This window comes from Dermacentor andersoni, chromosome 3 (assembly GCF_023375885.2).
Source record: "Dermacentor andersoni chromosome 3, qqDerAnde1_hic_scaffold, whole genome shotgun sequence".
NCBI classification, from domain to species: domain Eukaryota; kingdom Metazoa; phylum Arthropoda; class Arachnida; order Ixodida; family Ixodidae; genus Dermacentor; species Dermacentor andersoni.
Window position 1 is genome coordinate 14,110,068 of NC_092816.1, and position 23,552 is coordinate 14,133,619.

The window sequence follows — 23,552 nt, forward strand, 5'->3', positions numbered from 1 at the left end:
AGCTTGTCGGCAGCAGATCTACGATAGGTGCCAACGGTCACCACCAGGTTTTGTGCGATGCGGATTTTGAAGTATGTGTCACTGCGTTCCACTGTGTTGAGTCCTGCCGCCGAGCGGATAGCGTTGCCGAGGGTACCGACGTCAATTGCGGCAAGGTTCAGGCATGCCGTGAATTTAACAATCACAGTGGTGGCTTGTTGCTGGTGCGGCGTTGTCCCTACGGTGCGCCAGTGGCCGAGTGTCGTAGCGGACGCCGCTGCTTGCTCGATTTCCGTGCTTCAGAAGCCCGCGAACGCGCGTGGCGTCGGTGGTGTCGAGGTGGCGTCCAGCCAAGGGCTAGGCTTAGTGGCCGACAGCCGGCTAAGCCGGCCAAGTTCCTCCATTAATTGCGCACAAACGATGAAAAGTTCGTCTCACCGGAAGGTGGGTACCTTGAGACTTCTTCCTAGCACAACTTTGGAGTCCTATAGAAGAAGGTTCCGTTGATAGGGTGAAAACTTCGAAGAGCAGATGTGGATCCGTACTGGCTCGGCGACCGCGTCTCGCGTCTCGTCTAGATGGGAGCTGCGCAGGGCGACGTGCCATCTCGACGAGAGGGTCGCAGGATTTCAGTCTGGGTATTGGTGTTTGCACTCCCATAGCATGTGGGGGAGTGTTGCTGATTGAGTTTTACAATTCTTGCACGTGTGGCTTGGGTAGATGTCGGGGTATACGATGTGATAGCGTGTGAGGGAGGGGTATGTATTTGTCTGTAACAGGCGAAGGGTGGTTGCCTGTGCTCTGTTTAACTTGCGGTGAGGGGTGGGAAAGGTTCTTATTTCGAGGTAAAATGACTTCACAAGGTCGTTGTATCTTGTAAGGCGGTCGCGTCCTGCGGGTGCACCTGCACCGTCCCCGGCACGGTTGACTAGTCCTCGTGCTCCGGAGTGTGTAACCTCGTTGAGGTTGGTGAGGAGGTGCGGGTGGACGTCGCCGGCGTGTGCTGGGATCCAGACGAGGGTGGTTTGATTTTCAGACGAATGCGGGGCTTGTAAGATACGGAGTGATTGTTGAGAAATACGACCCTTGATGTAGTTGTTGATTGATGTGCGAGAATCGTTCAGTATGGTGTGACAGGCTGGGTCAAGACTGGCCAGGGCGATGGCCACTTCCTCGGCCGTCTCGGCATTTTGGGTAACGATGCTGGCAACATATCGGAGCAAGCCGCCTGCTGCGGTAACCGCCGGAAAGCGACGTCCATCTTGGTATTCAGCTGCGTCGACGAAGGTGACGCCCGCGGTGTTGGCATAAGCTTTGATCACGAAGGTAGCTCGTGCCTTCCTGCGTTCTTTGTTGTGATCTTAGTGCATGTTTTTGGGAATAGGGTCGGCGTGTATCCATTGCTGAATGGCGCGTGGTATTGGGTGTTTGCCTCCATGTTGGCGGTGGTAGGTGATATCAAGCTTGGTTTGAATGCTGTGGCCCGCTTCCACTTTCTTTTTCCTTCTTTTATTTTCCCTACTTACGGCTCGGACAAACTGTCATCCGTTGTATAGTTGTAGAGATCAGTGACTCCGTCAGATCCACCGTAGTAGGTAAATGCCATTGTTTGAGGAGCAAGCAATTGATGTTGTTGTTCCTCAGTGACCTGGCGCAATCCAATCTGGAGTTGTTGATGATGATGATGTCCTTGACGAGTTTGGCGCATAACCGCTCACGGGGATTGGCCAAGAATAGGGCAGACTTTGCTTATGTGTTCAGGAAATCAATAAAGATCTATAATTTTGTTGCATAAATTTAAGCCAGGAAAATTCAAAAAGGTTCATTAGACTGTCATTCAATCAAGAGGGAAAAAATTATGTGTCATATAAATGAAACAATAAAGGAGAAATGAAAAGAATAATATGATCACCAATGAAATCGGTTTGATTCAATAATAACATTTTCTAAGGCGATGCACACATTCCTGTGTGAGTGCCCAAGCACAGACGCTCCGAAAGACAGCTATACCGGAGTGTTCAATGGCAGGGCGAGCTGTCGCACTGTAATTTCTAATGTCATTTTTCTCATGGAGGAGAAACGCCAGCATTCCAGTAAGTAGTGCTCAATCGTCTCTAATGAGTTGCGAAACTGACACAATGGGGATATTGCCAGACCAGATTAGTGCATGTAAAAATTTAGAGATGGGACTCGACAGCGTAGTCTCGTTAATGTTACTTTCGTTTGTCTTGTTTTGCAAAATTTCCTGCTCCAAGGGAATTGTAGGTGGTGTAGTTCCAAGGATGATTTAACATTTGATTTTGATGTTAAAAGGATGTATCTTCTGAACCTGACAGACGTGATAAAACCCATCGTTGGAAGAAAGGAAAGCACCGGGCCGCTGATAGAAGCCTTGGCCAAGCTGTCTGCCACCTCATTCATAAATATGCCTTTGTGCCCAGGTACCCATATTAATCGTAAACTCCACAAATGACTTGGAGCCAGTGAGTACAAAGTTTTTTATATATGTGATTCGCCGGGAGCAGTAACTGAGGTGCACATGGACAAAGAATCTGCGATTATTACCGCGGCTGTCCTGGAAGATTGTAGCTTTCGTAAAGCTAGGACAACAGCTAGGAATTCCACTAGATGTATTGGAGAGAAGTCGGGAAGCCGAATAGAAAAAGACTAGTCCAATGATGATGAAAAAATTCCAACTCCTGCCTTTTCCTCACTCTGCGAAGCATCCGTTGCTATAGTTACTTTAGTGTGGTGCTGATTCAAGTGATCCTGGAGTAAGCCGTTAAGAATATGCGAGGGAAGCTGCTTTGCATTATTTGGGTATAAGTCATCATAAGTAATAACTAGTGAATTTGAGATGCTGTTTTCTGTGATTACATCATTTATATTTACATCCCACGGATTCAATAACGATTGTGATATAATGACTTGTGGCGTGTGAAACCGTGGCCATTTGACTCCAAAAAATTGGGCTCGTTGTTTGATGAAGATGGACTAGGACCTTCTTAGTGGGGATTCATAGAGCCTTATGAATGTTTGAACGGTGAGTGTTTTAAATCTCATTTCAAGGGAAGTTAGTCGTGATTCCCTGTAGAGCACAGCGTTGGCTACAAACTTTGGTAGCCCCAGACATAAGCGAAGCGCTTCCCGTTCCAGCAAAACTAGTGGACGTAGCTTGCAAGCCGCGGCGCCGGAGAATAACACACAGCCGAACTGTAGTATAGGTCGGATATACATGAGGTAAATCATTGAGTGTATCTCTGTGCATGCCCCTTCGATTATTGCTTATCCTTCCTAATATCCCCATTGCACGAGAAGCTTTTGAAGTTATATATGTTCAATATGATGACGCCAATTGAGATTTGCATCACAGATAATTCCAAGGTACTTGACTTTTTCCACTTGTGGGATAGTGGAATGGCGGTATGAAAGGGATATAGTAACTGGGTCTTGTAGGGGAAAGACAAGAACGGCACTGTTATTTACATTAAGGGACAAGCGAATACTGTCCAGCCATGCTTCTATCTCGCATAAGTATTCCTGTAAGCACTCGTACAGTGACTGAATATCACTTGCTGAAGCAAAATACGCTATATCATCAGCGTAAACGTACGTGCTTACATTCTGATGATAAGGAATGGAGCTGAGTAGGGCGTTAAACAACAACGAGGACAAAACTGCGCCTTGAGGAACCCCGCGCGTTTGTCTGAATTTTCCCGATGAAATTCCACTTTGTGCACAGTAAAACTCGCTGCTCTGCAAGAACTCAGCAGTCCACGTCACGAAGTAGTCAGGCAATCCAATATCCTGCATCCTCTTTATTAATATAGGGAATTCCACACTATCGCGCTCCAGTTGTGATCGACGCTGCGCTTGGATGAACTCGTCTAGGGTGTTGCGGATACCTAATTGTAGTAGAAGTTCCGTGCTGGTGTGATTAGGTAGTCCTAAGGCCTGCTTATAGGCTCCTGTGATGATGATGTCCAGTTTAGTCTTTTCAGCTTTGTACCAGTTGAGAAAGGGCGCAACGTAAGTAATGTGACTTCATACTTTCTGCTGATCCCACCATAGTGTAGGATGTAGAAGTGATAGGTAGGGTAAAGTGCAGTGATCATAGGTTAGTGAGGGCTAGGATCCACCTCAATTTGAAGAGAGAAAGAGCAAAATTAGTCAAGAAGAAACAGGTCAACCTAGAGGCAGTAAGGGTAAAAGCAGACAAATTGAGGCTGGTACTTGCAAACAAATATGCAGCATTAGAACAGAAAGATGATGATGACATAGAGCTAATGAATGAAACCGTAACTATGTTGGCTTCAGAAGCAACAATTGAAGTGGGAGGCAAGGTACCAAGGCAACCAGTAGACAAGCTCTCCCAAGTAGCAAAGGACCTAATAAAGAAACGACAAAGAATGGAAGTTTCCAACTCAAGAGAGAAGATAGAATTCGCATAACTGTAAAAATTTTTAAACAAGGCGAAAATAAGTGATTCTAATTAGAAACTATAGCGTGAGAATGATTGAAGAAGCCGTAAAAAATGGACGCAGCCTGAAATTAGTGAGAAAGAAACTTGGCATAGGACAAACCAAGATGTATGCACTAAAAGATAAGCAGGGTAATATCATCAGCAATCTCAAAGGTCTAGTAAAAGCAGCGGAAGAATTCTGCACTGACCTGTACAGTACCCAGAGGAGTCAGGATACCTCAATTAGAAAGAGTAATGAAAAGGATACAGAAACTCCTCCTATAACTAGCGATGAGGTCAGAAAGGCCTTGCAAGACATGAAACGAGGAAGAGCTCCAGGAGAAGATGCAATACCAGTCGATTTAATCAAAGATGGAGGAGACATAATGCTTGGAAAACTGGCAGCTCTTTATACGAAGTGTCTATCAACTGCAAAGGTCCAGGAAACTGGCAGAATGCAAACATTATACTAATCCACAAAAAGGGAGACGTTAAAGAATTGAAAAATTATAGGCCCATTAGCTTACTCCCAGTATTATATAAAATATTTGACAAACTCATCGCCAATAGAATAAGGGCAACACTGGACTTTAGTCAACCAAGGGAACAGGCTGGCTTCAGGAAGGGATACTCTACAATGGATCACATCCATGTCATTAATCAGGTTATCGAGAAATCCGCAGAGTATAATAAGACTCTCTATATGGCTTTCATAGATTACGAAAAGGCATTTGATTCAGTAGAGATACCAACAGTCATAGCGGCATTACGTAATCAAGGAGCACAGAACGCTTACGTTACTACTTTGGAAAATATCTACAGAGGTTCTACAGCTACCTTAATTCTACACAAGAAAAGCAAGAAGATACCTATAAGAAAGGGGTCAGACAGGGAGACACAATCTCTCCAATGCTATTCACTGCGTGCTTGGAAGAAGTATTCAAGCTATTAAACTGAGAAGGCTTAGGAGTAAGAATCAACGGCGAATAACTCAGCAACCTTCGATTTCCAGATGAGATTGTCCTGTTCAGCATCGCTGGGGACGAGTTACAACAAATGATTGAGGATCTTAACAGACAGAGTATAACAGTGGGGTATAAGATTACTATGCAGAAGACAAAGATAATAATCAATAGCCGTGCAAGGGAACAAGAGTTCAGGATCACCAGTCAGCCTCTAGAGTCTGTGAAGGAGTACATTCACGTAGGTAAATTAATCCTAGGGAACCCTGATCTTGATAAGGAAATTCACCGAAGAATAAAAATGGGTTGGATCGCATATGGCGGACATTGCATCCTGACTGGAAGTTTACCGTTATCATTGAAAAGGAAGGTGTACAATCAGTGCATTTTACCAGTGCTGCGACATATGGGGCAGAGACTTGGAGACTGACATAGAAACTTGAGAACAATTTAAGAACTGCGCAAAGAGCGATGGAACGAAGATTGCTAGGCATCTCGTTAAGAGACAGAAAGAGAGCGGTAGGGATCAGAGAGCAAGCGGGTATAGACGATATTCTAATTGACATTAAGAGAAAATAATGGAGCTGGGCAGGTCATGTAATGCGCAGGATAGATAACCGTTGGACCATTAGGGTTACAGAATGGGTACCAAGAGAAGGAAAACGCAATTGAGGACGACAAAAGACTAGGTAGAGCGATGAAATTAGGAAATTCTCGGGCGCTAGTTGGAATCGGTTGGCGTAGGACATGGGTAATTGGAGATCGCAGGGAGAGGCCTTCGTGGTGCAGTGAACATAAAACGGGCTGATGATGATGATTGTAAGTAATGTGACAGATGATAAAAGAGTGGACAAGGCGGATGAGGTTTTCTTCCTTCATACCCCCTCGTCGGTTGGTCACTCGTTTCAGCAGTCTGAATGTATTAGCGGTCTGTCGAAGGATCTTGGAGATAGCCGCAGAGTTGGCTCCATTGGCTTTTATGGTCATGCCAAGAACGCGGATGCTAGGGAGTACGGGTATGGGTCTGCCAACCCTCAGGTGGAGTTCGATTTCATCGTATTGGCGTTTATTCGTGGAGCCCTGTGGGGGTGGGGGCGTCCATGGAGTGTGGGGCGGTCTAGGAAAAGCTTCGACTTTTCAGGGGAACAGCGAAGTCCCGTGCCTTGAAGATAATTTTCTACGACGTCAATGGCGTCTTGTAGCGCAGTTTCGATTTGGTCGTCACTGCCTTTTGCAGGCCAGATTATAATGTCGTCGGCGTGTATAGTGTGTTCAATGCCGTCGAGTTTTTGTAGTTCTTGTGCTAATCCGAGCATAACCAGCTAGATTAAACAGTATTTGGGAAATGACAGAGCCTTGCGGTGTGCCCATGCTGCTGAAGGCGAGTTCCTCCGATGAAATGTCTCCGGCCGAGAGGAAGGCCTTCCGATTGGATAGAAAGTCTCTTACGTAAGTGCGTTTTCCAAGGTTGAGCAAAGGGATGCGTTCGAGGATAGTGGAGTGCCTGATATGTTATCGAAGGCGCGCTCGAGGTCGACGTGAGCGCAAAATCTTTTTTTTGAACACGCGCAGACAAATATTCAGGACGCTGTACAATGATTGGTGTTGAGCAGGTACTGAGCACCATAGAGTTTCCTACAAAAATTTTTGTAGCAGACTAGAGCGCACTAGCTCAGGTCGACCTCTCTGTCTTTCCTATCAATAAATTCTATTCATTCATTTTTGTAGGAAACTCTATGCTGAGCACATGCTGAGCAGCAGAGCACCCCCCCCCCCCCCCCCATCCCCCCATTGCACGTTCTTGTACACTTTAGTTCCAACCAGACGCCAACAAAAAGGCAAGCCAGAACTAGCGCATGGAACCAATACAAGCCAGCTATAGCCGTCAAGCAAACCGAAATTGCTATCAAGCGGATATTGCGGATATATCCTGTCAGTGGGCCGGTTTGTGGGTGGGAGCGGTTATATTTTTGCTACACACGCCTTGTTGCATTCCACTTATTTGCTCAAAAACTCTTCATGCCGGTAAGTAAGAAAGTTGTTTTACGTATTACTGTACTGAGTGAGCCTTCTTCCACGGAAAAAATTGCTTACTTCCATAGTATTAAGTAGTAACGTGGGAGCCATTTTCTACCTTGATTGATATTGTGTGCTGAACATATTTCGCGCCGTAGTTCGTTAGTTTATTCAGGGAGAACCAGTAAAATATGTTATTTGACACGTCGTCTTCGTTATTTTTCAAAACGCATCTTGGCGTGTCACCTTTGTGCGCTGCCGGACTGCCAGCCTTCATCGGCCGTCTGTATAAACAAGTGCTGCAAGATCTTGCCTTCGCGAGGTGTTTTCAAAGTTGGCTGTACCACTGAAGCGTGATATATACATCGGATCAAGTGACCCGTGAGGAGGACAAAGCTGGGGTGCGGTTGACTGAATAAGCGATTACTCATTCTGCCTGGGGCTGCGTGCTAGCGTTGCGCGTCTCCGTCGCAAGCATTCCGGCCGTGACTGAGCACTTGGAAGCAAGTACTAGAATCAGTACAAATAGCTTATCATCGCAGGCGGCATTAGTGTCTCAGACGTTTGAAAATATGGATATAGAAGGGTGGATGAAGAATTGCACGGTGCGTACTACTTGCCTCATACCTGTCCGATTTCTGTGCAGGAGCGCTTGAATTAGTATCTGTAGCGAGAAAGCTACCCTTGGAGACGTAAAGGGTTCGCGTGACAATTGTTAAGCATGCTTTCATTCGCTGCTGATTATAGATTACACATGGCTAGGCGATCAAGTAGTCTAGCGTTCATTTTCCATCTATATGACCATCTGTATGACATGGTAAATAATTGGAAGTGTGCTACTTCAATGGAAGCACTTCTTTCTGGGATTGACTGATGTGTTGTCTAGCTCACTTATCCGCACATAATACTACATCAAGGCGTAAATGGATCTGAGCGCTTAATTCGCCGTCTTCGACCTTTGAAGTTATATTATAATTGTGCATTTAGCTGTCATTTGTGCCGCTGTGGGAATAGTAAAGTTGATGATTATTTGCTTGTATTGTTGCCAGCATTTCATTCCCCTCCCTTCCTCCTTTTTTTACCAATACATTAGCAGTGCTTGGCAAATATTTTACATTTGAGCCATTATAGTGCACTATTACAGCAGTGTGTGTGTGTTAACATTTTCTAACACAAGTGTCCATGCAGTTTCAGCCATTGTAAACTCCACTGTGTAATATACTTGGCCTATTACATCCTACTGCAGGCCTACCACTCCCAATTCACAAATGGGTCAGCAGGATCAGTGGGCAATATGGTCATTCTTCCTATCAAGTCTCAGTACAGGGGCCCAGCTCCAAAGAGCAGTAAGTACCACCCTAATCATCATTCACTGCTGGGGAATTTTAAAGGGACCCTCAAACAGTATTGATGTCTGTGCATGAACACATTAATTTGATAGGTGAGGTCCTTGTGAACATTAAGGGTCACAATTAAATGCCCTATGTAAGCCTTGGGAAAACACGGGGGGAGCAGGAGATGGAAATTCAAGACGATGAGCAAAACGAGAACAAGGTAAAAGCAGGAGCCAACATTTTAGCACACAATACAGATTGTGTACTGCAGCCACTCTCTATATGCATGCATTTGTGCATATGTGTGAAGAAAGGAGCGGAATAATGTATTTCAACAAAAAAAAGGCTGCGCTCAGCAGAAGACCTCTAACGTGCATAGAAAAATAAGGGTGAGAAAGAATGCTTCTGAGGCTACAGTACATTGGCAACAGCTGCTGGTCGCATGCAGAGGACTTTTGCTCTTGCTCTGACACATTTAGGTGCAGCAGTATCTTCTTTTGGCAGGAGAAGGAAACATGCTTGGATTCATAATGCAAGAAAAGGTGAGGTGTGCAGACAGGACACAAGAGAAGTGTCCTGTCTTGCACGCCTCATCTTTTCTTGCATAATGAATCCTTACCAACTAGCTCAGCTTTCTACCATTCTAAACATGCTTGGTGCTCACATGCACCCATACCTGCCAACTCCCAAATTTTCTGTTAAGTTTACTGTTTTACTAATGTTTCTTCAACTTTCTGAAAAAAATTCTGTTCGTAAAGAAGTCGCTTGTGGGTCTATGGCCATACCCTTAGAATTCTCATTGTGAAAGGACACCAAAAGGGTACCTGGTTCAAGTGAGCTATTCAGACTAGTTGCTGTAGCACAAAAATTTGGCATCATCAGAATCGCTGGAAAAGTCACTGTCATCTAAAAACAATTTGTTGCCTGTCAGTCTCTGCTAATTAGTGTGCTAGGTCTGCAGGTAAACCATCGTTTATGAGTGCATGTGTATCACACAAAAGGTGTGTGCTCAGGTAAAAATCCCGGCGTCATGTCCGTGGGATTTTTCAGAACTTTAGTGTTCGCTGGTTGGCTATTATCTACACCTGCTGCACTGTGCCTTGCCAAGATTGCACTCGCCATTTTTGCTCAAGGATTGTGGTGAACAATCGCTAGTCTCTTGGCACTACAAATGTGTGCCAGGTCAATGAAGTGAGAACACGCTGCGGAAAACATTGCAGTGAACTTTGATGCCACCATCACAAGTGTAACAAGAAATAATGCTCCGATAAAAGATGTGGGAACACACTCAGTTCAAAGCAACCTGAAATAGACAACACTTCTAGGCGACATTGTTTCCAAGGAGGTGGGACAAAGCCATGGCCATGTGGAATACAGGTTGAGTAACACTGCGTCTTGGGACAGGGTAATTTCTAACTGCTTGCCACTCTTTCAATTCAATGTGCCACCATAAAATTTTTATGGAAGAGCTTCCTGTGAAAAGTACTCTTTATGTCTGAAACTCTGAATGGTTCTTTCATATACAACTAAAATTGTTTCGGGACTTTTGAAGGCAAACTTTGCCTGCACCCAACGCAGTTGTTTTTTTGTGATCACTTATTTTTCTAATTTGCCAGACTGGCCTGGATTTTGCATACGTGTTTATCATTAAGAGTGCTTGGCACTGGGCTAGTTGATTAAATATGATATAGAAGTTGTTCATGATTTTCTGTTTCAGATAAGTTTCTGTTCTGATTCAGTTTGTAGTTTATGCCCTTTCGTGTTGTCATTTTCTGCTTGCCCTTTGTTGACTGTTGCATCCTGGCATGTTTTATTGATTTATTGATGAATCTTTACATAGAAAAGTACTGTCTCGAAGGCCTATGCAGGTGAGTGGGGTAAAGAAAAGGAGTTAAGAAATGATGCTCAATTCCCACCACTTGTGCAAAGTCACAGAGGGACTGAAACGTTGCATGAGCTTGACTATTGCTGTTTGGTAATGTCCAGCATTTAAATGTCTTAATCTGTGGCTTGAGGTATTTGTGTCATACTGTGTCTTTTGTTAATAAGTTTGGTACTCTGCTAGATTATTTATTTATTTATTTATTTATTTATTTATTTATTTATTTATTTATTTATTTATTTATTTATTTATTTATTTATTTGAAATACCTTAGAGGCCTGTAGGGCATTGTGTAAGGGGGGCGTCAAAATCCAGTGCATACAGAAACAGTATTAAGAACAGTGTCAAACAGTGTCAAAAACAGTTCATACACAACGAGAATAAGCAATAAAAAGAAAACAAAGTACACTACATGGTAATGTATTGTATATGGTATGGTGAAGCAGAAAGCAATACTACAGAATACTGACCTCCGCTTTAAAGACTTGTAGTAACAGCATATGATGCATGCTAGAATTGACGATTACTGATACTTTTATGATGTTACTGAAAGCTGAGCCAAGCCTCAACCACCTTATAGCTACTGTGTAGTAATGATTTTTTATTCAGAACATATCAGTACCATCGTCTATACAAAACAAATTATTTATTTAACCTGCAAGTGTTTGTGTTCTTTCATTGTTTTTCACGAAAGAAAAGTGCTTACAAAAGTTACGTGATTATTTTTTTCAGCTGATGAGACAGACATCATTGATGAAGCACTCTATTATTTCAAAGCCAATGTTTTCTTTCGAACATATGAAATAAAGGTGAGTACATAAATTGCTCCACACTGAGCACAATTCTATTATCAGACATCTGTAAAAAACCTGCCATAACCACTTATAGCATCTCTGCTTCCAAACTGCTTGTGGAGATTGCATTTCATAGATTGATGCTTATTTTTGCAGGTAGCAATTACTCTTTCAGTTGAATTGAAGGGAAAGATGTAAATACATTTATTTGTGCCCATTGCAGCTTATGAGCTGCATTGTGATTTCCTGTTTATGGAAAGCTTTATGTAGTAGAAAGTGCAGTGTGACAGTTCAGTATGTGTATCAAGCATGAAGAATTTCTGGCATGTCTTTGTAACATTGAGTGAGATCGAAAGGCGCTGTAACACTTGTTAAATGTGTGGAATCTGTCTACTATGTATTAAAGGGCACAAAATGTTTTCAAGCAAAAGCTTCCTTTTTTTATATGACGTATATGAGTAGAGCTATTGGCAACCAAATGTTTCCCCTTCCACACTGTCATGGCCTTTTCTTCCTTTTTGTTGTGCCAACTTTGCTGAAAGTGCACTGCTGTGTCAACATAAAATGATGTAGTTCATGCTCCACCCATCACAGTGCTGAGCTTTGACACCAACTGCACCGTCCAGTCTCGAAGGCCATAGTAGTGATAAAGTGGTATCAGTGTCCAACACCAGACAGCACCACTGCCCTATAACTGATAAAAATCTATCTTCCAGATGGAACTGCATAGTTCTGACATGAAAAATTTGACACTGACAGCAGTACATGTGTAGCATGTAGTGATGCAGAACTATCGATAGTGCTGTTGATACTATCAATAGTTGAGTCACTATCGAATTATTGGCAGTAAAAAAATTATCAATGGTGCTATCGATAGTAATTTCAATAGTACTATCGATAGCATAAAATCAACCACACAAACTTATTTGAGCAAAAACTTGGTTCCCCAAGTGCGGGCTACTTGGTGGTGGTGGTGGTAACCATGGCAGGACTCCTTGTTATTGCTGTCTGCCCATCACGTAGCTCTGTAGATGTGCCCTACGTACAGTTGCTGGTTAAAGTTTTTGTGTCACTAATGTCCTTGTTGTGCTGGCAACAGCGACCCGAGACGCACCGTTTGGCACGCCTGCTTCTGAGCTGAATTCGAGTGGAATTATTGCTTCAGCATATATGCTTGCTAAGTTTCAATGTCAGTGCTTGAACTGAATCGAAGCTGCATAGACATAAAATCAAGGAATGAGCACATTGCCCTTGACACAGCAATTGTGCTCTATAATTTGTTCCACAGCACACCACTCCAGAGCTCTATACAAGTCTGCTCACGAATGTGTATACGTACATACAAGGACGTTGCTTGCCCGACTGAAGCCATGTCCACATGTGAATGGTACTGGGGTTCAGCTTGCTGAATTGAAATCCAGGTAGACGACGGTCGAAAGCGAAGCCATCACGAACCATTTTAGCCTTCAGCGCCATGCGATGATTTCGCAAAGCCTTGCTTACCTGTAACAATGCAGCATTACATGAGAGACATGCTCGCATATTTCTTACTTTCCTGATGGGCAGGAATGCAGTGCTGGTGATCTTGGCATCGCTAAGAACGCCCTGGATACCGGCTATGACCTTGTGTGGCTTCACTAGCATGGTGGAAGTTTGCAGACATGCCGACAATCTCCATTTTCTTGTCAGTTCTTTGTTTTGCACTAACTAATACAAGTGTTCAACTAAAGCTAGACACTAACCTTCAATAAAACAACATGGTTCAATCGTGCAATCAAGGAAACTTGTAATTGCGCCCAGGCTGATCATAGACAGAGTCCTTCTTATGGTTGCCATCTTGGTTTGACTGCGGCACTGTGTGAAAATTGCCAATATTGACAAGGCAGCGCTATCGCTGGAGAGAATTAAGATCTACAACATCAAGTGACTCGTGCTGCCGATATTTCTTTGTTTACTTCTTATGCAGTTTCGGATCTACTAGATCCGTCCACAAATTAGCAAAGCAACCAAATGAAGGTAGAAATTGCAAACGGAACTAGTAGATTCGTCCGCAAATTCACAAAACGAAACTGAATCAATATTCAAGTTTGTTGGAAAGGTGTACCTGGTTACTTTTAAGTATGAATTTATTGATGGACATATTCCCGCATTTTCACTGCAGAAATAATTTATTTCATTCACCAAAAAATTGCTCATAAATTAAACGAACTGAGTATTGCTGATAGTAGGCTAAATGTTTTGGCAATATATCGCCGGCCAACAACAGCATAATTATTCACAGCACTATCAATAGTATTATCAGTAGTAATACTACCGACGGTATTATCGATAGTAACACAAATTGCACTATCGATAGCAATACTATTGATAACACTATCGATAGTGTTTTTACACTATCAATAGTTTCAGAAAACTGTCGATAATATTGATAGTCAATTTATTGACAGTTTTGCATCACTAGTAGCGTGTGAAAATAGTGCAGAAACAATAGGGCATATCTTGTTAGCATGTCGCAGTATCTGCCATAGGTCAGTAAGTATGAAGGTACCCTGACTGTGGCCTTCAGCTTTAACGATTATTTAGGAAAGGTTAATGAATCTGCAGTGGAAATAGTGAAAGGTGGCTAGAGTATTGGTGGTGCAACAGCAGAGGACATGACTGATTTTATGGTAATTAATTCTTATCAGGTTTGATGGTTTCTTAAACATTGAACTATATCGCTCCTTATCCATCAAAAAATATAAATAACATATTTTTTCCCCCTAATTTTCAGAGTGAAGCTGATCGCGTGCTGATATACTTGACGTTGTACATCTCCGAGTGCTTGAAGAAACTTCAAAAGGCAAGTGTGAACTGCTTCTGTTACACCACTGCCAGCTGTCATCACTCGTGCCTTTCACTGTTCAAGAGTGACGGAGTAATGTCACGAGAGTGGAAGGTTAACAGCAATGTTGCTCTGGCAAGCGTGAATTCTTTTTTTGGAGAACTGAAGCAGAGGAAATGCACCTGTTTGGAGAAAGAATATGGGAAGCATATTTTAAGTGTATCATACAGTGATGTTATTGGTTATTGTGCCCAAAAGCACTCGAAAGCCTTCCTAAATAGTCGCAAAGAATGCAGCAAACATGTATAAATCAAAGTACATTTTCCAGCAAACGTTTGAAGTCCCAAGCAGTTGGCATGAAAATGTCAAACAACTAAACAGTCACTCAAATTTAAATAAACATTGCAGATAAATTCAAGAGCACTTATGGTAAACTTGCTTCACTTGAAACATACCTTAGCAAAATTTTAAAAGGTTCCAGCAGATGTGGTTCCAAGAGTTAGTGTAAATGTATGTGCACTATTGTAAAGGAATGTCAGGTCACAAACGTTAAGCACGCCTGCAGTCTTACAACCTCATTGTAAAATGATCAATATTTAGAACTTGTTTACAGTTGCTGTATTGATGCCAATATTCTTGCAATCTTTATTTTTCATTTGTGCATAGTTTAGGGCAGAGCTTATTCTCTAAGAATACAAGTACACTCATTTTAGAGTGCAGCTCTTAACGGCCGTCCCTGTGTTGAGCGTCGGCGTGCCTCATCATCCCTCGGTGTAATCGAGTGAACAAGCACAGTGCACAATTAAAGAGCAAACCCGGGAGAGCACCAGCGCATGAAAGACAGCGAGAGCAAATAGCGCAATGAGGAAAGTGGAGGAGCAGGGTGCAGCGGAAGCATGAGGAGGAAAGCAGAGGAAGCTACCTTGAAGCACCGCCAGATGGCACTCACGCCCGTGCATCTGCGGATAAGCAAGAGACTTTTAGAGTATTGGTGGAAAAAAAAGGCAGGGAAGAGATTGATACGACCAGACCTCTTACAGTCATAGCTAGTGGTACAAGGTAGATTTTGAAATAAAAGAAAAGATTAAAGAGATGTGTACAAAAATGCTAGCTAAGAAACATGTATAGCACCCCTGATAAAATCAACCAGGCTAGGTGACAATTGTCACAGCCCCGTTTCAAAGGGGATGCCATTAAATCATCATCATCATTGCAGCAGCGGCACAAGCCGCGCTGAGGAAAGCAAAAAAAAAGAAGCTTGAAAGCTCGCCTTTGCGCATTGCATTCGCCGCAAGCATTTCCCGGTATAGATTACAGTTGCATAAGCTGCAGTTGCTGGCAAGTGGCAACTGTGTGGCCGGTCTATATATATAGCACCGCACATCACTGCTCTGCCAGTCGGTGTGCTCGTTGGTGTGATGCCTCAATATGTCACACACAAAATGAAAACACATATAGAGCTGTGCTTAAATTTCACGTTGGGGAGTATCGTAATTGTCAGTGAATTTTTTTATAGATTGATTTTTTGGACCTATCAATTATACAAACCTACCCAATAGCAGCTGCACTAGCACATTGAAGCGATTTATAATGGTAACCCAAGTTTCAGCTGTTATTCACATGGATATTTTCATGAATACACTCGTAAACATTTGTGGCACACATTGCTCTTGCTGCCAACTGCAGAGCACTGTTCCTGTTGGTAGCACCCCTGCAGAACAAAGCCTGTGAATTAACAAGCACTTTTCCAGTCGTCTCTCTTGTCCTGTTTTGTTCTCGTGCTCAGTTTTTAGATACCAAGTAGTATTTGAGCTTACTAATCACCAAAAATTGAAACTGTAGCAAGTCACTGGGGGTCATTGAAATGACATGTACAAGGGTTGATCCAGAAGTAAGGTTCCCATCAATTTTAGAAATAGACAACATTGTTTATTCTCATAGAACTTTGCATCATTGGAAAGATGAAACATTGCTCTATTTTTCTACATAATCGGCATCTTTTTCTACGCATTTTTGTAGACGGTGCTCCAATTTCTGTATCCCAGTGTCGTAGAACTTCGCCGCCAACCCGTTGAGGAAGCGTTTCACCTCTTTTTTGACTTTATTATCACTCTGAAAGCGTCGGCCACTCAAATGTTCCTTTAACTTGGGGAACAAGTGATAATCACTAGGCGCGAGGCCTGGACTGTACGGTGGGTGGGGCATGACAGACCACCCAAAGTTTGTCAAAAGTTCCTGGGTTTGACGGGAGACGTGAGGTCGAGCATTGTCGTGAAGCAGCATTACACCGGCTGCCAGTCGTCCTCGCCGGCAGTTTTGGATAGCTTGCCTGAGATAGTGTTGCACAATAACTGTCTGAGTTGATTGTCGTCCCGCATTCCATGAAATCGATCAGCAGTATCCCCTTACGATCCGAAAAAACACTGGCCATGACTTTGCCAGCAGAAGGAGTTTGTTTGCACTTCTTTGCGACTGGTGATTCTGGGTGACGCCACTGTGTGGATTTTTTTGTTTCGCGAGTGAAATGAAACATCCACGTTCTGTCTCCCGTAACAATGGAGTCCAACAATATTTCCTTATCTTTTTGACAGGAGGAGGAGGAGGAGGAGGAAGAACATTTATTAAAAAAGAAAAGGACAAGCAGGTGTCTTTCTGCTTGTGCGGGAGGCACCCTTAGTCCAGGGCCTCTGCGGCTCTTGCTGTCTCCCGGGCCCGCCGCACCAGTTGTTGCTGGTTGCGAGGGTCCGAACTAGTCAGCACAGCCTCCCATTGCTCGGGTGTGGGGTTGGGTATTTGCGAGGCTGCCTTGACGTTGGAGCACGCCCACGTGGCGTGATATAGGGAGGCATAGTCGTTACAAAGGGGACATTTGTATGAGTATAGTGCAGGGTGTATTGCCTGTAGTCTGCTTAAATGGGGGTATGTATTGGTTTGTAATTGTCGTCATGTTATGTCGTCTTCACGCGAGAGGGTCTTGTGTGGAGATGGGTATTGTCGTCTGTTCAATCTGTGGTGTTGTAGTATGGCGTTGTATTGTAAAGGTACGGACTCCATAGATGCGGCCGTATCCATCTCTTGTGGCGCCCGGGAGGCATGAGCTCGGGCTACAGAGTGCGCACGCTGATTTCTATGGAGGGACTCGTGTCCTGGAGTCCATACTAATTCAATGTCCAGGAATTGGGAGGCTTGTTTGAGGAGTCGATGGGCAATCGAAGATATTCTGCCTCTCGCGTAGCTATGGCAAGCTGCCTGGGAGTCAGTAATAATTGTTACGTACTCGTTGGTCAGACTAGAGGTGATGGCCAAGATGATGGCTGTCTCCTCCGCTACAAGGGCGCTGGCAGTGGGGACTGTCATCGAGACCACCTCTTGTAGGTTATAGTCGACAATGCTGGCCGTCATGGCTGCTTTTTGGGGGTACTGCGCGGCATCTGTGTATAGTGTGGTGGGGAGACTGCCATATTTTGTCTCTAAAGTCTTTGCGCGAGCTTGGCGACGACCGGCATGATGTTCCGGGTGCATGCTTCTGGGGATAGCGGCTACCTTGATGTGCACCAGGAAGTTGGGGGCCAGATGTATTGCTTGTTCGTGGCCTTTGCCGTGTGTGGGGTAGCCTAGGCACGCTAGGACTGTTCTTCCTGTTGGTGTGAGGGCCAGGCGTTCTCGTTGCCTTGTGAGGTGGGCGTCTATAATTTCTCTTATTGTATTATGAACTCCTAGGGCTTCAAGCTTGAGTGTCGCTGCTCCCGGTGGTAGGCCGAGCGCTTGCGTGTAGGCTTTCCGAAGAAGTACGTCTAATTAATCTATCTCCTTGGGAGTGAGGGGTAAGTACGGGGCAGCGTAGGCAATGCGGCTGATTATCAGGGCCTGGACGAGTTGCGTTATGTCGTCTTCTTTCAGTCCGTATTTTTTGCCGGTGATGCGGCTGACCATTCGCACGACTTGGAAGGTGGTCTGCTTGAGACGTTGGATGGTGTATTCGCCTCCGCCGTTCTGTTGTATGTGGAGGCCGAGAATGCGGACACGGTTTACTGTGGATATTTCTTTGCCGTCGAGGGTAAGTGTGATGTGAGGTATTTCATTGAGTTTTCTTTGTGATTTCTGTCGAACGACTAATAGCTCCGACTTCTCGGGGGAGCACCGGAGACCGCTTGTTTTTGCATTTTGCTGGACGACGTCGGTCGCTTGCTGAAGGGCGTCTTGTTTCTCTCCTTCAGAACCAGTGGTGGTCCAGATAGTGATGTCATCAGCGTATATTGCACGCCTGATTCCTGGTATTGTGTTGAGTTTGTCAGGTAATTTCATCATAGCAATGTTGAAAAGTGTGGGTGACAGAACAGCACCTTGTGGGGTTCCTTTGTTGCGGGTAGGTAACGTCGGAGTTCTGAGTGAGCCAATGCCTATTGTGGCCGTGCGGTTGCTTAGAAAGGCGCGTATGTAATTATAAGTTTTACGACCTCAGTTCGTGAGACTTAGGTTTGTAAGGATGGTTTGGTGAGCCACTTTGTCGAAAGCGCCTTTGAGATAGAGTGCTAGAATCGCTCCGGTGTTGTGTGGTGAGATGTGTTCAAGGACTTGTTCCTTTAGCTGAAGAAGGATGTCGTGGGTAGAAAGGTGGGGCGGAATCCGAACATTGTTTCGGGAAAGAGATCGCTGGATTATAGGTAAGGTTGAAGTCTGTTCAGAATGGCATGTTCCAGAAGCTTGCCTAGGCATGAAGTCAGTGATATCGGTCTCGCATTTTCTAAGCTGGAGAGTTTGCCTGGCTTAGGAATGAGTATGATGTCCGCGAGCTTCTAGTCTGCTGGTAGCGTACCCGCTTCCCAATGATGATTAAAGAGGTCAGTAAGAGATTGAATGGTGCCATCATCCAAATTGCGCAGGAGCTTGTTATTTATTTTGTCCTTGCCTGGGGTGGTGTTTCGTGTGAGTGCACAGAGTGCTTGTTGCACCTCTGTGATAGTGGTCGGCTTGTCAAGGTTGCAGTTGTCGCTCCCGCTGTACGTTGGAGGTTGTCCTTGTGTGGGTTCGAAATCACCTATGTACCGCGCCCGCAGCTCCTCCAGGATTTCGTCATCAGAACCCTGATGGTTGTGGAAGATACGTTGGATTGTTTGCTGGCTGACTGCCTTGCTTTGTGTGGGGTCAAGAAGATGGCGTAGCAGCAGCCATGTTTTGGCCATGCTAAGATTGCCCTGCAACTTGTTGCATAGTTGTCGCCAGTTGTGACGGGTAGGCTCCCCGGCATAAAGTTCTGCGGTTGCCATGTGTTTCGCTATACGTAGTTTCAGTTTACGATTATGTTTTTGGCGCTTCCATCTCCTAACTTCTTCTTGACACTTCTGAAGAAACTGGCGAGCACAGTGAAGGCATTTCTTCTTGTGGTCTCATATCAATAGCCACAGTACATATTGAGCACAACACTTGTGATACCCCAATTTTTCAGTCAAAGCTCTTTCCACTGTACCGTAAGAACTCCCAGGAATCTGAGCAACAAGTTCACAGACGGTGATACTCCTTCTTTTGAAGCATTTCGCGTTGGACCACCTCGATAACCGCTTCCGAAACTGATGGTCTTCCGCTCCGTTCTTCATTGTGGACTTCCTTCCGACTGGCGCTGAACTCCCTGCACCACTTTCGGACATGTTGAACGGACATACACTTGTCACCATACCCCTCTGTCAACTGACAATGAATATCCACGGGTGGAGTCCCTTTGGCGTGAAAAAAGCGAATTACGGAACGAATCTCGCACTTGGCAGGATCAACAATGGGAACTTCCATATCGGACGGCTGCTGAGCCAAGAATGAGTGGCGCAGCGAGGGGCGGCCGGGGGGAATCGACAGTGGGGGAACAGCCGCACGCAGCAGTGTTGCCGGATTTCACCTCGCACCTTCCCGTGTGGCTGGAGCTCTTTGGGAACCTTATTTCTGGATCAACCCTCGTAGTATAACATACAGAAGGAAGAGTACTAAAGTAAGTGCGTTCTATATGGTCGGCATGCCCATAAACTTTTGGGTGAATATTGAAATAAACACTTGGATCGTATTCATTTTGTGTCATTAAATGTGTAGGCGAAAACAAGGAAATCTGTGTGACATCATTGGCGAACTTAGTGGTCATCAACGTCATCAACAGGAGTGGCATACTGAAATAATTTAGCATGTCTCACAGAACCATCAAGAGTGCTTATAAAACCCATGAAAAAGACAGGTCCGAGAATCTATCATTCGGTTAAACTGTAGCTTGTAAGATATAATCGAGATGAGTAAACTGATATATTAACAAAGCTTTTGCTGTGATGTGCATAATAGCAAACACAAAACGTTGCTAATGTCATATATCATGAGCTTCCATGCTATAACTGAATGTAACACCAAGTCAAAAGCTTTTGAAGAGTTAAAACACAGTCATTCTGGCCAATGCCTGTAACAATTTGTGTGTCATACTTAGAAAACACCTTCGATTGAGTTGACCCCAAGTGTGAAGTTATGCTTTTACGGTGATATTTAATGACTAATAAAATAAAGATTTTTTTCTTTTTTTTTTCTTTTTTTTTTTTTGCTTAAGTTACATGTGCATTAGACAATTTATGTGATAGGAGGCTGTTGATGTTAGCTCGCTTTCCAAGTGACGCCCAGTATTGCACAGAACATTGACAACACACTGTCATTTGAAACACAAAATTAGTTCGGAATGGAAATGCACCGATGGTTCCCAATGGACAGGGTATCACTGCTCATAGTCATAGCCATGTGCTTTTGCACAAATCCAACCTGCTGTTGATTCTGAGGACGTGCAGTGCATGTTTTTCTGTCTATGTTTTCTGCTGGCACATTCTTTATTACCCATTTTTAACCAGCAAAAGCATCCAGTGTCGTTTCTAAGTTTTTGTTTCTCCAAATAACAGTGCTCAAGCAAAAACCAGGGTGTCCAGGACATGAAGGCACTTGCCATCTCCAAATTTGACATTCCAGGAGAAGCTGGATTTCCTTTAAATCCAGTCTACGCAAAGCCTTCATCTCCATCTGAAGCAGGTAAATGCCTTGTCTCGCTGAAGCTGCATTTTTTGTAGTGCATTTGGTATACACTCTTTAGTTTTTTTTTTGCATCCAAGCAAACTTGCTCAGAACAGGACAGACTATGTTTTTTCCGTTTTATTGTGAGAAATGTTGATGTAAGCAGTAGAAGGCAAACAAGAGAAGCCTCAGCCAACATTCTCTCTCACAAGGGTACTTCGAATACCGTTATCCTTGGCAGCGTTTACATAGTGGACCCTCTCCCCTATTTGTCCTGTAGGCAAGGAGAAATACAAAATAGTGAGGCGAGGCCAGGGTAAGGGAGTTAGAAATGTTCAAAAGGAGGGACTAGTGATAGTGATGTTACTGCAGTTGGTTCTAAGGAGTATGGCCTGAGATGGATGAAAAAAGGAACTATCGCAGGTAAGCAAGCATTGTCAATCTGGTTGGTTCAGTTTATCAAGAAAATGAGAAGCTAGCAGAAATTGACTTTGGGCAGTTGAAGAACAAGCTAATAAAAAAGAAATCAATATACTATACACTTAGCCAAGTTAGACAGTTGCCCTGATAAGTCCCCTTGCCAAAACAGTGGCTCCAGGCTGAAGCTTCCCTTCTTAGTGGCCAAAGTCTCAGTCTTGCTGTCGTGAACCTTTTGACATCAACAAATATTGATCTCATATTTAGTGTTTTTGCTGTTTTATGGAAGTACAGCTTCCTTCAATGGAAAATGGAAAGCAGGGCCAAACTGTTGTATTACTCATCAGTTACATCATACTATTGCTTTCTGCCACTTTCCAGACCATTATAGCAAAGAAATGAGATAGACTTCAGGCTGGCTTGACGACTTGGCATTTGAAAGATAATGCACATGGTTGGTGCATAGCTCTAAGTAAAAACTTCTCCGAGACAGAGCCTAGCAAAAGAGGCAGGCAGTAGAAAATGATGCGATAAATTTAGTGGTTGCTAACATGAGCAAAGTGTGTGTCACTCTTTTACTGTCTTAGACCCAAACATCTCAGGTCAGAGTCCTTGCATAGCCCATGCAGTCTGATTTACCACAATTTATTTTGAATCCTGGCTTCTTGTTTGAGCTGCAATAAGCTTTACTCACTCTGCATGTTCACTAATTTCTGCATTTGGGTACAGTAGTAGTGAAAACAGAGAATAATGGCATGCTTCATATTGCCACATTTTATTTCAGAGACAATGAGGGCTTACCTTACACAGCTACGACAAGAGTGTGGGCAACGTCTATGCGACAAGGTTTTTGATAGTGAGACTGGGAAGCCAAGCAAGGTGAGTGAAATAAATATTTTGCCACTGAGATTGGCATGAATGTGTGTACGAAATTTTTGGTGCATTTGGAGTTGACACCTAATAAATGCAGAAATAAATCTGGGGATTTGGATTGGCCTACTCTGTTTTTGGAGTACTTTCAAGCCCGCCTAATTCAAAAATATGTAAAGAACTTTCTCCTGCCTCTAAAGGTGCCATATTACTGAAGTTAATGTGGCCTTCTCAGAGACTAAAATTGGATGAAAATGCAAAGACATTTGTATGGCACCAGATAATCAAGATATGGCTTGCATAGAATAATTTGTCTTAAGTGTTCATGTCCTGACAGCAGCGTGCATTGAAGAAAATACTTAAGAGGATACGACAGCTTCTGTATATATGAGATGTTTTGTTATGGTGGTTTCACAATGTTAATATGGGGTCTCGTGAAGGAATCATCTCTGTCATGTATCTCTTCATATACTAAATCATAGCTTTGTCTCATATTTTGATCACGTTTGACCACTTCTCTCATATCTTGACCACTTTTGAGGGAAATCAAGCTTCTGATAATTGCCACAAGAATTTGTGATCATAAGTTCAAGTTATAGTATTGCAATTCTGGGTGACTTATTATTTGCTTTGTTCAACTTATTATATAAAGATTGAGTATTCTTTAAAGGTAATGGACCTTTTATCTTTGCAGTGGTGGCTGTGCTTTGCCAAGAGGAAATTCATGGACAAGAGTCTGTCCGGGTTTGGTCATGCTTACCAATGACAGGCATAACTCCCATTGTCAGACCTTATCTAAATGTGTATGTAATAAAGAACACACCACAGAATGTTGATTCAGTAAGTGATCTAGCACTGCATTTTGTAATCAGTCCCCAAGAAATAATTTGTTGATTAAAACCAAACACATTCAGAAATGCTTCTTTGGTTGTATGTTGAGAAGATACTATATGATTGTGAAATGAGGTGCTGCTTCCTCAAATTACTCCTAA

General features: G+C 43.6%; 1 protein-coding gene across 3 annotated transcripts; it reads left to right on the forward strand.

Moving 5' to 3' along the window:
- The first annotated feature begins 384 nt into the window (after positions 1 to 384).
- Positions 385 to 23,390, forward strand: LOC126520904 (actin-related protein 2/3 complex subunit 3-B-like). 3 transcript variants are annotated; one of them, XM_050169731.3, is made up of 7 exons: positions 385 to 423; positions 8,666 to 8,765; positions 11,368 to 11,444; positions 14,203 to 14,271; positions 21,165 to 21,291; positions 22,475 to 22,569; positions 23,255 to 23,390. In XM_050169731.3, exons 1-7 carry the CDS (start codon positions 400 to 402, stop codon positions 23,324 to 23,326), a joined length of 564 nt encoding a protein of 187 aa, XP_050025688.1. In that variant the 5' UTR covers positions 385 to 399; the 3' UTR covers positions 23,327 to 23,390. The 3 variants fall into 3 exon arrangements, with proteins under 3 accessions (XP_050025688.1, XP_050025689.1, XP_050025687.1); XM_050169732.3 differs by lacking the exon at positions 385 to 423 and adding an exon at positions 7,311 to 7,428; XM_050169730.3 differs by lacking the exon at positions 385 to 423 and adding an exon at positions 7,927 to 8,024.
- Positions 23,391 to 23,552: the final 162 nt, after the last annotated feature.